The 18,713-nt window shown below is 37.5% G+C and overlaps 1 protein-coding gene across 1 annotated transcript in view; it reads left to right on the top strand.

Moving 5' to 3' along the window:
- Positions 1-4,976: 4,976 nt before the first annotated feature.
- The window catches only part of PEX5L (peroxisomal biogenesis factor 5 like), a 218,116-nt gene continuing 204,379 nt past the window's right edge, over positions 4,977-18,713 (top strand). Inside the window, exon 1 of the mRNA XM_034999482.1 lies at positions 4,977-5,413. Within this exon, the coding sequence (XP_034855373.1) occupies positions 5,393-5,413 (21 nt within the window). The 5' untranslated portion in view covers positions 4,977-5,392. The remainder of the gene's footprint in view (positions 5,414-18,713) is intronic.

The following is an 18,713-nucleotide window of genomic DNA, read 5'->3' as shown; positions in this document are numbered from 1 at the left end:
CATCAAAAAATGTAAATTATTTTAGTGTAATTTCTTAAATTGGTTTAATAGGAGGCCCAACTCTGAAGCCTTCAGCTTGTTTATTCATTTGGAAGAACATTGCTGCCATTTCCTAGTCACCAGAGTCCATGTACTTTACTTCAATCATAATTCCCCCTGACAGTCTGGGGTCTGCTGTGTGGGTTTCCAAAATTCTTTCCAGATCTAATGCCCTGAACACCAGTTAATCCCATTCAATGTGTCAAAGATACAAAAAGGGCAAGTGGGCAAACTTTAACAAAATGTTCCTCCCTCTGATTGAACAATAAAAACCAATTAGTCATTTTAATTTGGGTCTACAGTTTTTTTGACTTTTGTTCTCTCCTACACCATCTTTGAGCAGCAGGGTTTGAATTGTGCAGATTATAAAAGAATGGTTGAATCACCACCAAAAGACTATTATTAATGATTTTTTTTAAATCCACAAGCATACTGACATCATCATTATTACTCAGCTTTTTAAAAGATTTAATAAATCCTGAATTTTCAATAGCCATTTAAAATGCAGGAGGATTCATTTATTAATAAAATTTAACTTGAGCAATACAAAATATATTTTGCTACCACTCAACTCTTTAATTTAATTATAATGATTAAAACTAAAAGCAATATTAGCACATTTCTTGCTGTAAGAAAGCTGAGTGTGCTCTGATTTTATGTCAAGTCCTCTGGCCACTCAAAATACAGTGAAATTATCTTATAAATGGAAGGGAATATGCATTGTGCTTTTCTCTTGGTACAGATGTTGCTCATTGCTATCACTGCAAAAGGCAAGAGCTAGCTTTGCTACATATTTACATGAGTAAATAAACCACCTAGGCCACAGTGGTTGGTGAATTAGATGGTGAATACAAAGCACTTGGGGATCTGGTTAAAATGTGGATTCTGATTCAGTAGATCATGGATGGGGCCTGAGAGTCAGCATTTCTAACCAGGAGACTGATGCTGCTGGTCAGTAGACCACTTTGAGTAAGAAGGGTCTTTAAATTTAAAATGAGAAATATTTTCGGGAGCTGGGACCTGGTATTAAATCATGCCCATTTTAGGTTGCAAAACAGCAGTGTGAAAGGAATGAGATATGGATTATCTTTCTTTTCCTCAGATGCAATGTATGCCTTAACATATGAATTATTTTGAGTTTAGCTGGGCAATCATAGCCCAGCCACTTATAAGTCAGACTATTGCTGATGGTGGTATTACTGCCAGTGAATTGTATTCCTGTTTGCAGGTCTGGTTAGAAAAGATTCATAAGTAACCTTTCCTTGCACAGTGTATACAGAGACTTTCTTCTTTTGTTTCCTACAATAGATATAATTGTTTGAGTTTGACACATATTACCAATTCATCTTCAAAGTTGTTTTTCCATGATTCCAATTATTAATATGAAAACTAGAAAATACTGTGAAAGGTCAAATAAAGCATTTAGATGTTTGGTATTAATTTCCATTTTAATTCTGGTATCAGAGAGGCAGACACATAGCTGTTGCCACTTGCTTTTGTTCCAAAAGAACCACACCTTTTCCAAACTGCTGCAACTCTAATTTGTTTGCCTTATGCCAGTTTACCTTATTGATTCCCTGGGGAGAACAGAAATTACACTAAGAAATGCTTTCTCACCATTACTGAAGTCAGAGGATAGAGAAAGTTATGCACATTTTCTCCTTTCAAGATCTTTTAAAAATAACCTATTTGCAATTTGCAAAAAAGATTTCCACAAATATAATTACATTACGATTCAGCTTTTTGTTATGTGCATCATAAAATCCTTAGGATTCACCAGAATACAGTTCACACCTGCTTTATCTTATGGCTTTTCTATTGGTATATCTATTTGCACGTGAAAAGCTTCTTTTTACACCAAAAAACCATATTACTTGAGCTTTAATGCTAGATTTGGATGGCAATTTTTGCTCTAGCCAGATGAGATGTATAAATTGCTAGATGGTTCTGTGAATCAAAAGTATCTCAAGATACTGACATTTGAATTAATAGTCAGCCAAGTGTTTTTGCTCACAAAGCTTTTATTCATAGGCTTTGAAGAAAGTATTTGTGCTATAGAAAGGATTAAAGTTCAAAACTGAAGGGGAAATGTTTGACTAGAAGAGGTTAGATGTTAATTTTTAGATAGAGGAAATGAGAAGTTATGGAATCTCTATAGAGGTTTGTTTGTTTCTTTGTGAAAAGTCTAGATAAATTTATCTTCCTGGGATGCTAAAATGTACCTCTGTCTGGAAGCTGAACTATGGGTTCAATGAAGATAGAGACCATGTTTATTTTATTTATCAATGTATTTCAGCACTCCCACATACTAAGTTCTTAATAAATATGGATGAAGACAAGGGTATCTTCACAGATGCACTTACGTTCCTGGTATTTTCTGAATGTAGGGAGCAACTAAATGAGTTACTCCAGTTTTAAAAAAATGATATATTGAGTTTTATCTTCAACTCTAGGTAGTTGCCATGCTGGTCTAAATGCTTTTATGGTTGATGGCTCCTTGAATCTGCCATTAGATAATGGTAAGCTTATAATGGATTGGAAAAGTTTCCCCCCCCCCATTACTTTATAGAATCCTAGCACTTTCAAACAGTAGAGTTTCTCCAAGATTTTTATACCAATATGCTAGTATTTTACATAAATATTTCCCCTCTTTTCTTTTTTTCTTTCTTTTTTTTTGATGTCTGAATACATAATAATTGAATTATCTACTCTCCAGATGATAGACATTTGATTCGTTCCAGATATTGCTACTAGGACCAATGTTGTTGTGAGTTCTTTTCTACATACATGTTCAAGGATACCTCAGTGGTGTCTACCAAGAAATGGAATTAACAGCTTGGGAAATTTGGATGCTTTCAACTTCACTGGTTATTGTCAAATTGTTTTTTTGTTTGTTTTCTTGGTTTTTTTTTATTTTATTATTTTATGTTAATCACCATACATTACATCATTAGTTTTTGATGTAGTGTTCCATGATTCATCGTTTGCATATAACACCCAGTGCTCCATGCAGTACGTGCCCTCTTTAAGACCCATCACCAGGCTAACCCATCCTCTCCACCCCCCCTCTCCTCTAGAACCCTCAGTTTGTTTCTCAGAGTCCATAGACTCTCATGGTTCATCTCCCCCTCCAATTTCCCCCCCTTCATTTTCCCCTCTTTTAAATTTGTAGAGCTTGACATCTCAGGAAATGATCACTCATCTTTTCTGGACTGGAAAAAAAGTCTATTTACATACTCATGTATGGTGGTTTATAATTTACAATTCCCTTTGCATGCATTCAGTCCTTAGCAGGCTGAGCAGATATTTGCCTTACTTCAAAAATGAGGAAATAGAGAATTATTATACTTGCTCAAAAGAGCAGTGAGGTAGTAAGATGGAATTAGCCCTTCTGCCTGCTGACTCCTATTCCAGTGCTCTGTCTTATAAAGGCCAATAAAAGAAAAATGGATGATACTTTACAGTTTATAGTTTCTATGAACATATCTCAATTTTCAGGATAAAACAATGAGTTTAGCACGTAGGGTTTGGACATGGAAAAGCTAAAATCTAAAGAGGGCAAAGTAAATTTTCCAAGGTTAACTATTGGTGGAATCTAATAGGAATCCACATCTTCTGCCTTTACAAGTCTTAATTCATTTTGTGGTTGATTGGTTGGTTGGCTGTTCAGTCAGTTGTTATAGGACCACAGATGTATTCAATTAGATTTATCATTGCTTTGATTCATTTCACCCTTTCCTCACTAGTCCATGCATAGTTCTGTTTTATTTAGTTATATAGCAATTCTTATAAGGTAATACATATCCTCGAGTCACCACCCAAGCTAATAGCTAAGACATTGACAATTAACCTTCATATAAAATGCCTCCCCATCGCTTCCCCTGCCTCTCTTCACCAAGAATTACCAACATTCTGAATACTATATTCATTGTTCTACTACTTTCCTTTTCATATAGTTATATACGATATATATTTATCTTCCTAGGGAGCTGATCAATTTTTTAACTTTTTGAAAGGTATATCATGCTATATGCACTAATGGGGGGATTATATCATGCTGTATATAATTGGAGGGCATGTTGTTGTGTAATTGGAGATCTTATTACCAACAAGACTAGGTAATCACAGTATACACGTATATACCAGCACATGGTGTGTGTATGTGCATGTATATACATTTATAATATAAAGACTATCAAACTATCCAGTTTCTTTGAGACATATCTAAATGTACTCTACCTATATATTACAAAGACCCATTCATTCAACAGATATTTTTAGAGTACCAACCATGTGGCAGGAGGTATTATATTATGCTGATACATCCGTGCAAAAACAGATACACTCCTCTCCCCAAATATCCCTGATTTCATGGAAATAACATTGCATATATAGAGACAGACAATAAATAAAATATGTAAAACATGGGATGTTGGATGATGTTAAGTGCTAGGGAGAAAAATCATGGAAGGCCTTAGGGACTGGGGTTTGGGATTTTAAATAGGGTGCTCAGCGATGAATTGAGGATGGGGTGAGTGGGGAGTCTTTATTCACGGAGTGACATGGAGGCAACTTGTGAGAGCTGAATCAGAACAGAAGTAAACTCTTCAGAAACCCCCACGCTCAGCCTATTATGTTTGTAGGATGACAGGCTCAGTCGGTATTGGTGGCCCTTGGAGAGACAATGCATGTTCCTCCCACTTTTCTTGCATCTGACCATCGACTCTGCTGGAATCTCCGTGGTTGCCGCTGCCGCACCTGAACGCCTTGCGCGACCACCACTCGCGGGCACTTTGCCGCCGCGTGCGCGCACCGCCTTCGGGCTGCTCCCGGGCCCGCCGGGGACGCGCGCGCGTGCCCGTCCCCGCGGCCTCTCGTCAGGGACGCGGCCGGGAGGGCTGCGCGCGCCCCGCTCGGCAGCTGCGGCGGCGGCTGGTGTGGGCGCTCGCGTCAGGGTTGGGAGGAGGAGGGGGTTCGCGACGAAGATAGTGAGAGAGACATGAGGCAGCCCGGCAGGAAGCGAGAAAGAGTTCGGTGGAGAAGGAGTGAGTTTTAGAGACGCCCGGTGAAGCAGGACCTGCGCCTGCGGGTGAGCGTGGCCGCCTGGGTTCCTCGTCTCCTCCGCGCTCTCTCCTGTGTCCGCTTTCAGCACCCCGAGCGGAGAACAGTTCCCGGCAGCCCGCAGAGCGGCCAGGGGGCCACCGTGGCCGGGCTACCTGGAGCCTTCCACCGGGCTCAGGGGCACCGTCTAAAACACAGTGTGCACGCCGCCTTCTCCCCTCTGTTGGTGTGCAAGTAAACACGGGGGAAAGCATCCGGCGGCCTCAGGGAGCCTTGAAGAAGCCCAAGCAGAATGTACCAGGGACACATGCAGGTAAGACATTACCATCGAACTGGAAAGAAATCTTGGGGGCTAATTTAAGAGCAAGGTGGTTCACTAAGTTATTGTGGTCAAGCGCTGCCTTCACACAATTCAACAAGTGAAGTGGTGCAACATGACCATGACATTTCTGTCCGGTGCTATGGGTAAAACTAGACAGGTTTCTGAGGTGGGAGGAGGAGCGGGGGCGGGGCGGGGGGGGGGGGGAGAGACCTCAGAACTTCGATTGGGGAAGTTTGTTTTCTGTGCATTCCCTGAGCCTGTTTCTTTAAACAAGATCAAGGAATCCAGAGGAAACCTGGAGATGACTGTGTTTCCGTTGTAATCCTATTGATGCATGTATGTCAGATGAAGGGCAAACAATAATTGGAAAGACAAAGGGTTTTGTTTTTTTTTTTTATCATCTGCAAAGGTTTCTTGACAGTTAGAACACTTTGCCACTTTTGTATTATTTTTTAAAGTGATGATTTTTTAAATGGTCTGTGCTGTATTTTCCCCCTTCAGATAGTGGGACATTGTCACCTATCCCTACAGTCATAGGATGACTTGGGGGGATGAATTTCAAACATATGTCCAAGAGGCTCTAATGTTTTTCAGGGGAGGTGCTGCCTCTGGTTATTAATGCTCCTCTGAGCTAAGCCTCTGCTTCTCTCAGATGCACTCTACTCTCTTGGGAAAAATTATTTTAACCTTGACTCCAGTTCTCATTCACATGATTGGTTCTTCCTTATAAAGGCAGGTGTACACGTTGGGGAAATAACCAAAATATTAACTCAGCTTCTTAAAGTATGAATTGAGCTTTTTTTTTTTTTTTTCCTGTTCCTAAATGCTGTAGTCATCAAGTTTGATATTTGGGCTTCCTTTCCGTTCCAAAGATGGTTAAATACAGTCATCATATGTGGTGTCTTCACACTAGTGTGTAACATGTGTGAATATTGATGATGTTGCTTTTGTGTCATTGGAGCAATTCAAAATTGATAAATATGTTATTGCATTCATGACTTAATATTACCGAATAGTTTCTAAGACTGTTAGGAAATTCTTTTAGACTGTAATTTACTTTTATATAAGATGGTATTAATCAATTTCATAAGTTTTGTAAGATTTCTGAATCAGTACTATCAGAATTCCAAAAACATTTCCCATATTACTGACATCATCCTGTTTTGAAAGTTGTTAATGGAATTCTATCACAGTTGATGGATAATAATTAGTCACTGAAGTATATTTCTAAATATATATAATAGATGTGATCTGCATGTTTCTTATTAAAGCTACATTAGTTGGAAAGTTTAGCAACAAAGAAACATTCCAACAATGACTGATGAAATAATTAAAAGATTATTACTAGAGTTTTATGTTTCCATCTGCACCTAAGAATGATACTTACAATTTTGTATATTATCTATTTATGATCCCTAAACAGTTTCTTCACAGGAGTAAAATAGGAAGGTTTTGCTGAATAGAGTCAATCTTCAGAAAATTGCACATTCACACAAAATTCATAATTGATTACTTGGGCAATTTACAAAAACTTCACATTATTTTTTTGTGTTGTTTAAACATTTTTGTGAATGAAGAATTAAAACAACAATCTGGTAAATTCAGGCACCCAAAAACAATTTAACCCAGTTTTCTGAATATTTCAAGGGAGGATGTTATTGAAACTTGAATCAATTGTCTAGAACAATGTCTGAGGGTTTCATTTTACTTTGAAAGAATAGACAAAATGTGAGATTCTGCATATGCTCCCAACTTAATGTTTTTTGCTTGTGCACTGCTGTAACAGCAAATATGATGGCTTGCAGTAAAACTCACAAATCTTTGCTGCCAAGCTTAACTTGAAAATGTTACTAAAGACTGTAATCAATATGCTTGCCAAAATTTCAGAACACAATACTTTTTTTTTCTATTTACTATTGACCATTAATGTTAAACATAAAACTTCTAAGGCTTTAATAGTTTAGTAGCTATTAAATGATGTGATCATCTCAGTGGGACTTCCCCTGCCCCAGAAATAATACCTATTACAACCTGATTTATAATGTAGTTATTTGTTTACATTTGAAAAGCCCAAGCTCTTTCCCAAAGAGTAGAATTTAGCCTGTAGATAAAATCTTTGTTGTGTTGATACGTTTAGGTTAAATAAAGAATCCTTCCTTATGAGAGATCACATCATCCTCTTGTGTGTACCTGTCTTTAATCACAAAGGAGAAGATAAATAGCCCAAACATTCTAAAATATGTATTAAAAATCTGAATACATATTTGGTAAAATGGATCAGGAATGAGCAGATTTACTAACACTTCTGCCAACTTTGGAGTTTATTTGATACACTGGTGTTACTTGGCTGATACCTTAAAATGAAAATGAAACAAAATATTTGCAGTCATTTGCTACGCCTTCTAATTCTTCTCTTTTCTGTATCCAAGAGATTCTAAAATAAAATGTTTTGTAAATAGGCAGTCTGGAGTGGGGGAGGTGTTCACAAGAAGCCTTAAAAAATAGTCAAATCTAAAACTCCTGTAGGGCCTTTGTTTTTACAACCTAATGATTTTGTAAATAAAGCCTATTAAGTCTTTTACATCTAGCTAATTCATCCAATTTACCATAGAACCTGAATTCATTGTAGAAGCCACAGACTTTCAAAAACACACCCTGCTAGTTCATTTGAAAAGTTGACATCCATTACAGATAGATAGAACATATATTTCTTGGTTTCATAGTAAATGCCACAGGTATATTTCTTAGGAGCAGGGCCCTAGAGTTGTGCTGTTTTTCAGTTGCCTTGCCACTTATTTCCAAGGGGAATTTATCATCCAAGCAACTGAAGCAAATGTTGTTTCTTTAGTGACTGTTTTAGATTTACTTTTTTTTTTTTTCCTTTTGACCAAGGGGGCCAATGGCGATTAAATATATTTTAGATTCAGTTCAGACCAAACTCTTTATTCCCGTCAGATAACCTACAGTCTTAATCCCTTTAATACCTCTATATGCTCTGTACTGCAATGCTTGTTTGTACATGTGAATTAAATGCCAATTAGAGCAAAATAATTACATGTCTCTGAATATTTCCTTAGCCGACCTTTTTTTTTTTCTGGGATGGTATAAATATAGAGCAATGTAATTTCAATTTTGAACTAAAATTTGTTTTTTATTTTTAATGAAGCATCCTCGATAATGTTTTTTGTTATAAAAGAAAGTTATTTCAGGAGACAATCAAACAAAACATTTATGTGTAATTGTAACTGATCTCCATTATGGGCATTCAAAACCAGACTTTTTTGATTTATTTAAACTGGCTGAGGAAACATTCCACACCCTCTGGCTTCACATTAACTAAAGAAAATTTAAGTGACAAAAATTATAAGATTATTAACAGCTCTAAAAGTAGCCATTTTTATTTGTCTTCCCCCAAAAGTGTTTTGTGTTTGTCTTTAATTATGACTTGACTTAGCTTTTTAAAAAAATCTTCATGAAGGGGAACAGTTGAGTAACATGAATTATGTTAATACATTAGATCTGGCCACTGGGGATTCATTTAGGTTCACTGGAAACAACAAGTATAAGAAGCCAATCCAAGATAAGATTATAAAATGTTGTTTCAACATCTGTAACAGTAGTTTGTCATAATTGAGACCCTAAAGCAAAACTGTAAAATAAGTAATATTTGTCATGTGTATTTCCACTTCTCTAAAAGATCCATTTTCTCCTCCTTGATGCCACTATTTTCTATCCTGTGTCATTTCCTTTTTTCAACCTTTTGCTAACAAAGATATAATTAATACCAGTACACCACACACACACATACACACACCCTGCAGGGGTATCTGCATTTTCAGAGGAGACTCTTTGAAGATTCGCTTGGTAGAGGAGATGTTTTAAGGAGAATGTGGTAATGCTCCTGAGAGGCTGGGGTTGGTTGTTTTGGTCAGGTGTAGCTGCTGCCTTCCCCTTTCCCCCCATCTCAAATGGCACCTGCCCCTTCTCCTCAAAGTCTTCCTATGGATGACACAAGCCCCAGCAAGAATTTGAAGTGCCTTCTGATATATTTATAAGCAAATCATGCTTGATATGAGAGCAATACTGAGCTCCTAACACTTAAAAATTATAATACTCATGGTATAATATTGCAGAGTATTTGATTAACCTGAAAATATCATTCCCCAATCATACTGGCCAATAGCTTATATAATATATTTACTTCCTAGATTTTGTTTATGGTTTATAAACATTCTTCCTAAACACATGTCTTTTAAAGAAAAATTCCAGCATATGAATGTTTTGAGTATAAGATATTTTTAAAGTAAAGATTAAGAAAAGGTTAGAACAGAACTTGTTAATTTTAAAATCCTGAATCTCTAGTATTACTACTGCCAACCTAGGAAACATTAAGATGTGATGTCTCATATAGTCAAAACATCTGGCAGTCTGCTTTTTTACACTTTTCACTGAGATCACATGTTGCCAACACAGGCATAAGCTAGAGCTGTTTAAAGGTTTTATATTCTAGAATTAACTTCTTGATACACTTATAGAATAACTAGTATGCATTTCCTGCACTAAAAGTGAAGGTCAGCCCCAGCCTAATGTTTCCTTATTAAGAGACTTAAGTCCAATCTGAGTGTTTGGGGACATCTAAACATGATGTAACTTCAAATACACTGATAAAGGAAATAAGGTTGCCAAGTTTCCAAATATGTATCACTTTTTTATAATTCAGAATTTATTTACTATACAGCATGTAACCCATGTATCAGGGACCAAGACCACCAGAGTGCTATGAATTAAGGGTTACATTTCTGTTAATGACCTTCATCTCCACCTTCCCCACTTCCACCCCTCCTCACCTGTGCCATCCCCTTTACTAGGGAAACCAAATGGAAAACTTCTTTCCTCATTCCTTTAAGAAAGATTTTTATATCTTATATATTAGCATATCATACAGAATATATACAGGAAGATAGTTAATACCCTATTAGTTAAATATCCAGATCACTGCTGATTGTTCAGAGCTCAGAGTATAATACAACACACTGCCAATGTTGTCTTATTATGTCATTTTTGACTGATCTTTATTAGTACCAATGTACTACTTCTCCTATTAAAACTCCATTAGATAAATGACCATTATTATTCTTCATGTGAGATTTTACTAAACTGATCATTCCTATGTATTTGTTTTAGACCGTCACTGCTAGAAATTGCACAGATGAAAAATAATGAACTCATTTAGATAGGAAGAGGCTACTTATCCACCATTTCATGCAAGAAAAACACATAGAACCCTTCCAGCAGCTCTGAAATAGGGTGAATCTGCGCCAGGTGGAAGAGTTTGCATTGAAGGTACATAAAGAACTCCCCAAAACTCCTGCTCATGTATATATACCTCTGGAAAAAAACAAAAACAAACAAACAAAAAACCAGAAAAACCCTACAAGTGGGACTTGGTGTAGTGCAAACATTTTTTTCCCAAATAGAATGCCATATGGTGACCTGTAAGTCATGAAGATTCCAAGAGATGATTGGTGTTATGATGCCAGAAATCTACCTAAAGAGCCACAAAATTCCCACTCCTACACACCCTCTTAAAAATTATATAGTTTTTAAAGCAACTGGTATGGTATAGGAATTCAAACCATTTCATATGAGTAATGATTGAAGGAACTGAGGATATTTAGCTTGGAAGTAAAGACTCAAAGAGACCACGATGACTCCATATAAATGTTTGAAGGGTTACTACATAGGAAGAGGCTACGATTGTTCTGAATAGCCTTGAGGGTTAAAGCTGGTATGGTATCAAGGTGAGATAAAAATTTCCTCAAGGCAATAACAAGAAGAAGGCCCTGGATACATTAGCCAGTTCCCATTGAGTGAGATGCCTATTTGGAGATGGATAAAGCCTAGAGTGAAGGGGGAGCTGAAGGTGAGCACAGAGTCCCTGTGCACACACAGGCCTCTGTTCCTAGACCATCATGCCTTGTGGACAAAATCCAATAAAAAGCACCATGAGATGGTATGTTTGTTTGTGTGTGTGTGTCTGTGTGTCCTACCAAAAATGGTTGTAGTCAACTGAAGTAATGATCTAAAATAAGCAAAATTCATAATGTCCTGGGAGAATGTTTCCTGGTTACCTTGAAGTAGACAGAGCCATGCCAGTACCATCATGCCAAGCAAGCAAAAATGGTAAAAGGTCAGAAAATATGGAACCTCTTTAAGGAAATGAGAAACAGGAAAACATTTAAACATCATGAGATGATGAAGCTGATAGAATTGCAAAACATCTTTTTACTTCCTTTCACATGGGTGTTAATCGTAACACGAATGCTTATACTGAATGGTATCCTTTGGTCATGTGGGGATGTAACATCTGATTGGGCAGGTGATTATGTGCACATGAAACACCTGGGAGCTTGCTGGAAATGCAGAATCTCAGGTCCCATCCCAGACCTACTGAATTTCTCAAGATACCCAGTGATTTATGTGTACATTAACATTTGAGAAGTAATGATCTGAAATCATCTACATGGAGAACAAGGCCTGATCTATTGCACTGAGACCCTAGCAAAAAGCTTGATTCTTGGGTAGCTTTCTGAGATCACAGAGACATGATGATGTCCCTGACAGAGGGGCTGGTAAGAGCAGCTATCACAATTATGTTTGAATAAAGTTTCTTCCCTTATTTCCATACCACAACCTCCACCCAGTTGGTTGTAGCTTTTCTGTCTGGAGAAAACACAAAAAACATTTTATGTTCCACCTGAATAAAACAAACCTTCAAGTATTTAGAGAATTATCATGTCCTCATCCCATTAAATCTTTTCTTCTCCAAGATAAACAGCCCAGTTCACTCAATCATTTTTCATAACGACATTTTTGATGTTTTAATGCCTCCATGAAAGTATGGCCCTCTGAGCAAGACACACTGCTCAAGATGTGATCTCACCAATGCCAAGCACTGTGAGACTGTTTATCTCTTGGGAAAGACATCTATTCAGACAGCCTAAGACTGCTTTAGCATCTCTAGACTGTAAGTTGTTCTCTAAATTGTTTTGATATTTCTATTCTTTGAATAACTTGGGAGTTATCTCACAGTTGCTAATCTTTATACCAGAATAATCTTGGATCCAAATGTACTCATTAGAATATTCTAGGTTAACAGTTCTTTATGTCTCCAATAATTACACTAATGTTCAGTTTTGAGGTCATAGAATCCTGAGTTTGAAAGACTCTTGGAAGTGTTCTATTCAACCATCTCATTTCACAGATGAGGAAAATTAAGGTTCAGAAAAGTAAGAGATTTGCTAAAAAAGTCCCATGTAGGTTAGTTAGCAGAGCTAGCACTGTAATGAAGCCTGCCTTACCCCAGTGTGCTATTTCCATTACACTATTATTCTTTATTTTGATGTTTATTACAAACAAAAATCTAAGTGAAAAGTAAACATAATAATAATATGCTAGATATTCCCAAATATCTAGGTGTTTGGCATTTAGTCACAAAAGTTGATATTTTCCTGCTTTTCAGTTTTAGTATAACAATTTGATATTTTATGTATTCAGTTTGATAGTCATTTGGCTGGCAGTGGAAGAAAGTCTGGTCTGTTTTAAAAATGGAATGAGGCACCATGAAAAGTTGTATTATTTATTTTCCTAAGAATGTTCCTCACTGTCTCTCCTTGGACTGGCTAGATTAACCATTTGAGTGAGCTGGTTTGATAGGTTCTTGGAACTAGCTGCCTAAATATACAAGTAAATCAAACCCCAGGGTTCTTAACTGTAAGCAATGGGGACCAACTCTGGCTTATTTAAGTAGAAAGGGGATTTATTAAAAGTATATTTGGACAATTAATAGGCATAGGAGGAATGATGAAAATAGAAAAATCACCATTTTGCAGTTCATCATAGTAAAAATTGATTCAAGCAAAAATGATAAATGGATGCTAAATCCGAGGAAGGGGGCAGTTTGAGAAGAAACAGGATATTTATATAACGTCAAAATATCAACCATCTCAGGGTGTCTGGGTGGCTCAGTCAGTTGATATCTCTTGATTTCAGCTCAGGTCATGATCTCAGGGTGGTGAGATCAAGCCCCACATCAGCCCTGCACTGAGCATGGAGCCTACTTAGGATTCTCTCTCTCCTTTTCCCTATGCTCCTCCCCACCCCTCACTCACGTGCTCTCTCAAAATAAATAAATAAAATATTTAAAAATATGTATAGCAACCAGCTAAATTATAAGAGAAAAAAATGACTTTTCAATGGAGAAATTGGACAACACCCTAAATAAGTAATCAAAATCAACATCACCAATACAGTAATCATCTCCATGCCCATCTCTGGATCTGAGGCCGTGAGAAGGATACAACATCACTCATGTAGTATTACTGCTGAGACTGCACAACTTAAATCTAATCATGAGAAAAATATCAGCCAAACCCCAAACGAGGGATATTCTATAAAGTAAACAGATTATGTTTTTAAAAGTGTCAATGTCATGAAAAACAAGGAAAAACTGCGATGTTTACACATTAAAAGAAGACTTAACAGGTATGACAACTAAATGCAATACATGTTCCCAGATTGGATCTTGGACTGGGAAAGAAAATTGTGATAGAGCACACTTTTGGCATAATTGAAACTTGAATATAGACTGGAAATTAGATTAATATTAGTGTTATGTTTCCTGAATTTGATAACTAAACTATGGCTATGTAGGAGACTAGCCTTGTTTATAGGACATACATCCTGCAGTATGAAGGGGTAAAAGGGTGTAGTGTATGTAACCTACTCTCAAGTGATTTGGAATAATGAAAATAATACTATGTATAATATAATTACATATAGAGAGAGAGAGAGTGAGTGAGACAAGGAAGACAGAAACAGAGACAGAAAGAGAGAGAGGAAAATAACAACAAAATGTTAAAAATTGGTAAATCTGGGGAAATTGGTAAATTATGGGAGTCCATTGTTCTATACATGCAATTTTTCTGTAGGCTAGGTATTTTTTTCAAAATAAAAAGTTTCTAAAAAAATTTTTTTAAGTACACTGGGGCACTCACAGACTTCTAGAACTTGGCTTGGGATGGAGAGACTGGGCAGCAGGCAGGGCACAGCCTCAGTCAAACCTCAGACTAGGCTAGTACAGACCCCACTGCTATCTTCACAGAAAAGAAACATCAGAGCTTGCACCCCTTACACCCCAGACTTGAGCACTGGTTCAGCTGCTCACCACTGCTGCTGCTGCCATGGAAAGCCCATGTTGGAGCTTCATCTGTTCCCCCACCCACTGCCAGGATGAATTCTCTACCATGCCTACTTCTGCGTGCCCCCAAAGCCCAATTCAAAGTGGGGACAGGTGTGGCTGGTTGGTGGAGCTGAATCACACAGCCATACCCTATTTGCAAGATAGTTTGGGAAAGTGCATATCTGCTTACCACCAATTCTCCACAAATGGGCAATTTTCCAAATTCAGAGTTTAGATTTGGGAAAGTTAAAAAAAAAAAAAAAAGCCAATGCCCACTGTAACGTGTTATAGATATTGCTTAAAAGTAAAATAGACACCTCTCTAGACTTGACAGAAGTCCAGTCTGCCTTTAGGGCAAATAGTTAAAAGAAAATAATTTTTTTTAAGCCTGTATTTGGTACTGCCTGCTATTACATGCAGGCCTATAGGAGAATATAGTAAAGCTAGAGTATATTGGTTTATTAAATCATGCAGCAAAGAAGAGCAGAACGACCCCTCCATCATTCATCGAAGTCCATCTACTGCTCACTCCTATTCTTTTTTGAAAAATTGGAAAGAGCTCTGTGAAGAATTTAGTAATTAATCAGGGAATTAAAATACATATCATGTACTTTAGTGATAAGAACACTTTTTTCCTCTGTATGCAAGAATTTAATGTGAAAAGCTGGACACATTGTTGTTTCATATTCATCCAAAGGATGATTATAATCAAAATGCCCTATGCATTTGAGTCTTTAATAACTGATATGCCGTCTATTATATAAGTCTTTAGGAAGATATACGTAAGACAATAAGAAAGTGTTCTTAAGCTTGAGGCAAGATTAAATTAAAATAGAAGCTTAGAGATAGAAAGGTCTTTGGAGTTCACACACAACTTTGTCATTTCACATTGAGGAAACTGAGGGCTAATTCTTGATAGAATTAATTGCCTCTCCTCAAAATGAAAACAAAATAGGCTGAAAGGCTTTTGATGGCATGTATCATACATTGCTTCATAATCCTCACATTTGAAGAGGCTATAAAAACATACTGGTTAAGAGCTTGTGCTCCAGGATCAGATAGCCCAAGTTTCAGATCCTGGCTTCCCTACACATTATCTGTGTGATCTCATTCTAATAACGTACCCTCTCTAAACCTTACTTCCCTCACCTGTGACATAGAGACAAGAATGTGTTCATGCATTGTGATGACTTTGTAAGGATTATCTCTTTTGTTTTTATGGAACTAGCAAAGTGTTTTATATACATTGTGTGTGGAAGAAGAGGTTTAGCCATAGCAGTGCCTGTTATAATTGGTTGTCTACAGTGATGGCAGATGCTTGATTTTCTTATTCTCTCATGGCTCTGCATTTCTTCCATTTCCCCATCCCAAATTCTTGCCTTCTGTACACTGAATACTTACCCATTCTTTAATATTGCATTTAAAGTTTATCTCCTCAGTGAGTGCTACTCTGTGCCCCCACCAGCATTCCCCCCCTGTTCTCCCACACAGAATTAGGGATGTCCTCCTCAATGTTTTGTTAGTACCTTAAATGCATTACTAATACCAATAATTAACATATAGCTTTAATTACTTATTTCTGTCAATCTCCCCAACTAGTAAGCCTATATGTGGCAGTGACTATATCCAATATGTCTTTGTATCCCTGGAGACTACTAATGCTAGGTACATACTATTAATGTAGTATTTACTGAATGAATGAATGAGTGAATGAATGGATGGATGAATGAATGAATTGGTGAATGAATGAATGAAAGAATTAATGAACAAAATACTGAGAAGAGTCCCTTTGCCCTGAATAAGGATTCCAAATGCAATTGGAATGGTCTTCTTGATTCTAAGACACACTACCCCAGAATCTGGTTTATTCCCATGAGTTTCAGAAGCAAATGCATATCAAGTAAAGTTTCCACATACTTGAAAGGGAATCAATTACTGGGAAACCTTATAAACCTTATAATTAGTTTGCCACTGTAATTAACCAACACTCTGCTGTCAAAGCAGTCTACGCAGTTTAATGGGTTCAAACTCTTTAAAGCCTGAGGACAGTCTGGAGCTACAGATTTAAAAATATAATAGATTCTCCTAATGGTTTCTAACTATATCCCTAAGTGGCCAAGGTCATTTGGAATTAGAATCCATGCATCTAAGGTTCTAGACACCTCTTCACCTCCTCAGCTAGTTGTCAACAGCGATTTTGATCATAGTGTTAACACACACACCCATGAGACATGCTGAGATGACAGAACATCATAGTTAGAACCGCCCTAGGAGTCCATCCTTTGCTTACACCTAGTGTAAGCGTTGCTTACACCTCCAGAACTGACCTCCCCCAGTCATACACACACACACACACACACACACATACACACTATTCCAAGGATCCAAGGAAGTAGCTGCATTCACAATGGCTGTCCAAGTTTCCGTAGTGTAGTGGTTATCACGTTCGCCTCACACAATGGCTGTCCAAGAGATGTGTCGATTTTGTAAGCCTGTCTGAATATGGAGATCTTCTTATTATGTCTCCCACAGTTACTCCCAAAATATGGGAGCCTGAGAGATGGAGGAGTAATTCTTCCTATGAGGTACAGGGTAAAAAGATTCAAGTATCGCATGTCAAAGCTTTCTCTAATAGAGAGGAAATAACTATGCCAGTGATATCTGCCATTTCCGATCAGACTATAAAAGGAGATCTTCTCTGGGGGGCCAAATACATGGACTCCCCTTTTCCCTGGAGGTCACAATCCCACATCCAGGCACATAATTTAGCAAATGAAGTTAGAGGGTTAGATTTCAGACCTGACTTGTTCCCCCTCATCCAGATATCCTTGCACAACCAATACGTACAACCATATATATGACTCTGAAGGGAGTCTCCTCTACTAACATTCTAATCTGTGTGTGTGTGTGTGTGTGTGTGTGTGTGTGTGTGAAGGTGTATGATGAAAGGTGAAGCAATGAGCTCCATTTTATCAAAGATAATTCAAACACAGATTGGATGGGAGTTTGCTAGAGTCTTTATGGAAGATGGTTGGCCTAGAGGATTACTGGCTTTCCTTCCAGCTCTAGGATTCTATTTTTATCATGTCCTTAATTAGTAATACAATATATCTCTGACTGTTTGATCAGGGCAGATTTTCCCCAGTTCACTAATAACCATATCTTGGAAAATAAATTTTAAAAACTTTGCTAGTGTCAAGATACTTGTTATTTCTTATGAAGTTGAAGATCAATCTCCCCTAATTCTTCAAAGGATGTGCTGCTTGGGAGGATCTTGCTCTTCCCCTACCCCTGTTCTACAAATAACAAGAGATATTTTTCTACAAAGCTCTCCCCAATATGGCAGAACTCTCAGCTATGATAGAATACTAATTGTCTCTGCTACAATAGTCACATGTTGTGAGAGCCTCATAAAAGTTAATCTTCAAAATGCTTTAGTGAGGTTGGCAAAGGATAGATATTTTATCTTCATCATGCTGATAGAGAGAATGCAGCTGACAGGGTTTGACTGCCTCCCCAAACTCCCACATCAAATCAGTTGGGGGACCAAAATCTGGGTCTTCTGGTTTTTTTACTCTATTGCTTGAGCCCATGTAGCAAATTCAAGCCACATCTCCACATCGGTACCTCATCTATTGCAAACTGACTCAACTAACAGGGAACAAAAAGGATTTTGCAAGTTTTCTGGAACATTGCCTGGCCTTGGAGGGTAGAAATCTCTGATGCATTCTTCCCATCATTTACACAGGACAGGTGCTAACTCTATATAGCTTTATCAGTTCTCTGAACTCAGCATCTGGGCATGTTAACTTAGTACCTTGAGAGTACCCTTGTGTGTGATGGGGTGCACTCTGCTAGTGGAGTACAGGGCAGCTGTGAAACATCTGTATTTTTGTGCAGAAAGCCTTCTTAAAATCAGAAATACCTAACAGGCCAGGAAAATAGTGAATCTGTGGGATTAACTAGAGCTCAGAAGCCCAATGTTGCATGTGTAGAGGTAGAATCTTGGGTTGTATGTATAAACTAAGCCAAAATATCCTCCCAAAAAAT

The sequence above is a fragment of the Mirounga leonina genome, unplaced genomic scaffold, assembly GCF_011800145.1.
Source record: "Mirounga leonina isolate KUSES-001 unplaced genomic scaffold, KU_Mleo_1.0 Mir_115, whole genome shotgun sequence".
In the NCBI taxonomy this organism is placed as follows: domain Eukaryota; kingdom Metazoa; phylum Chordata; class Mammalia; order Carnivora; family Phocidae; genus Mirounga; species Mirounga leonina.
Note: the sequence above shows the minus strand (reverse complement) of the source record. Positions and strands in the feature narration are given on the sequence as shown.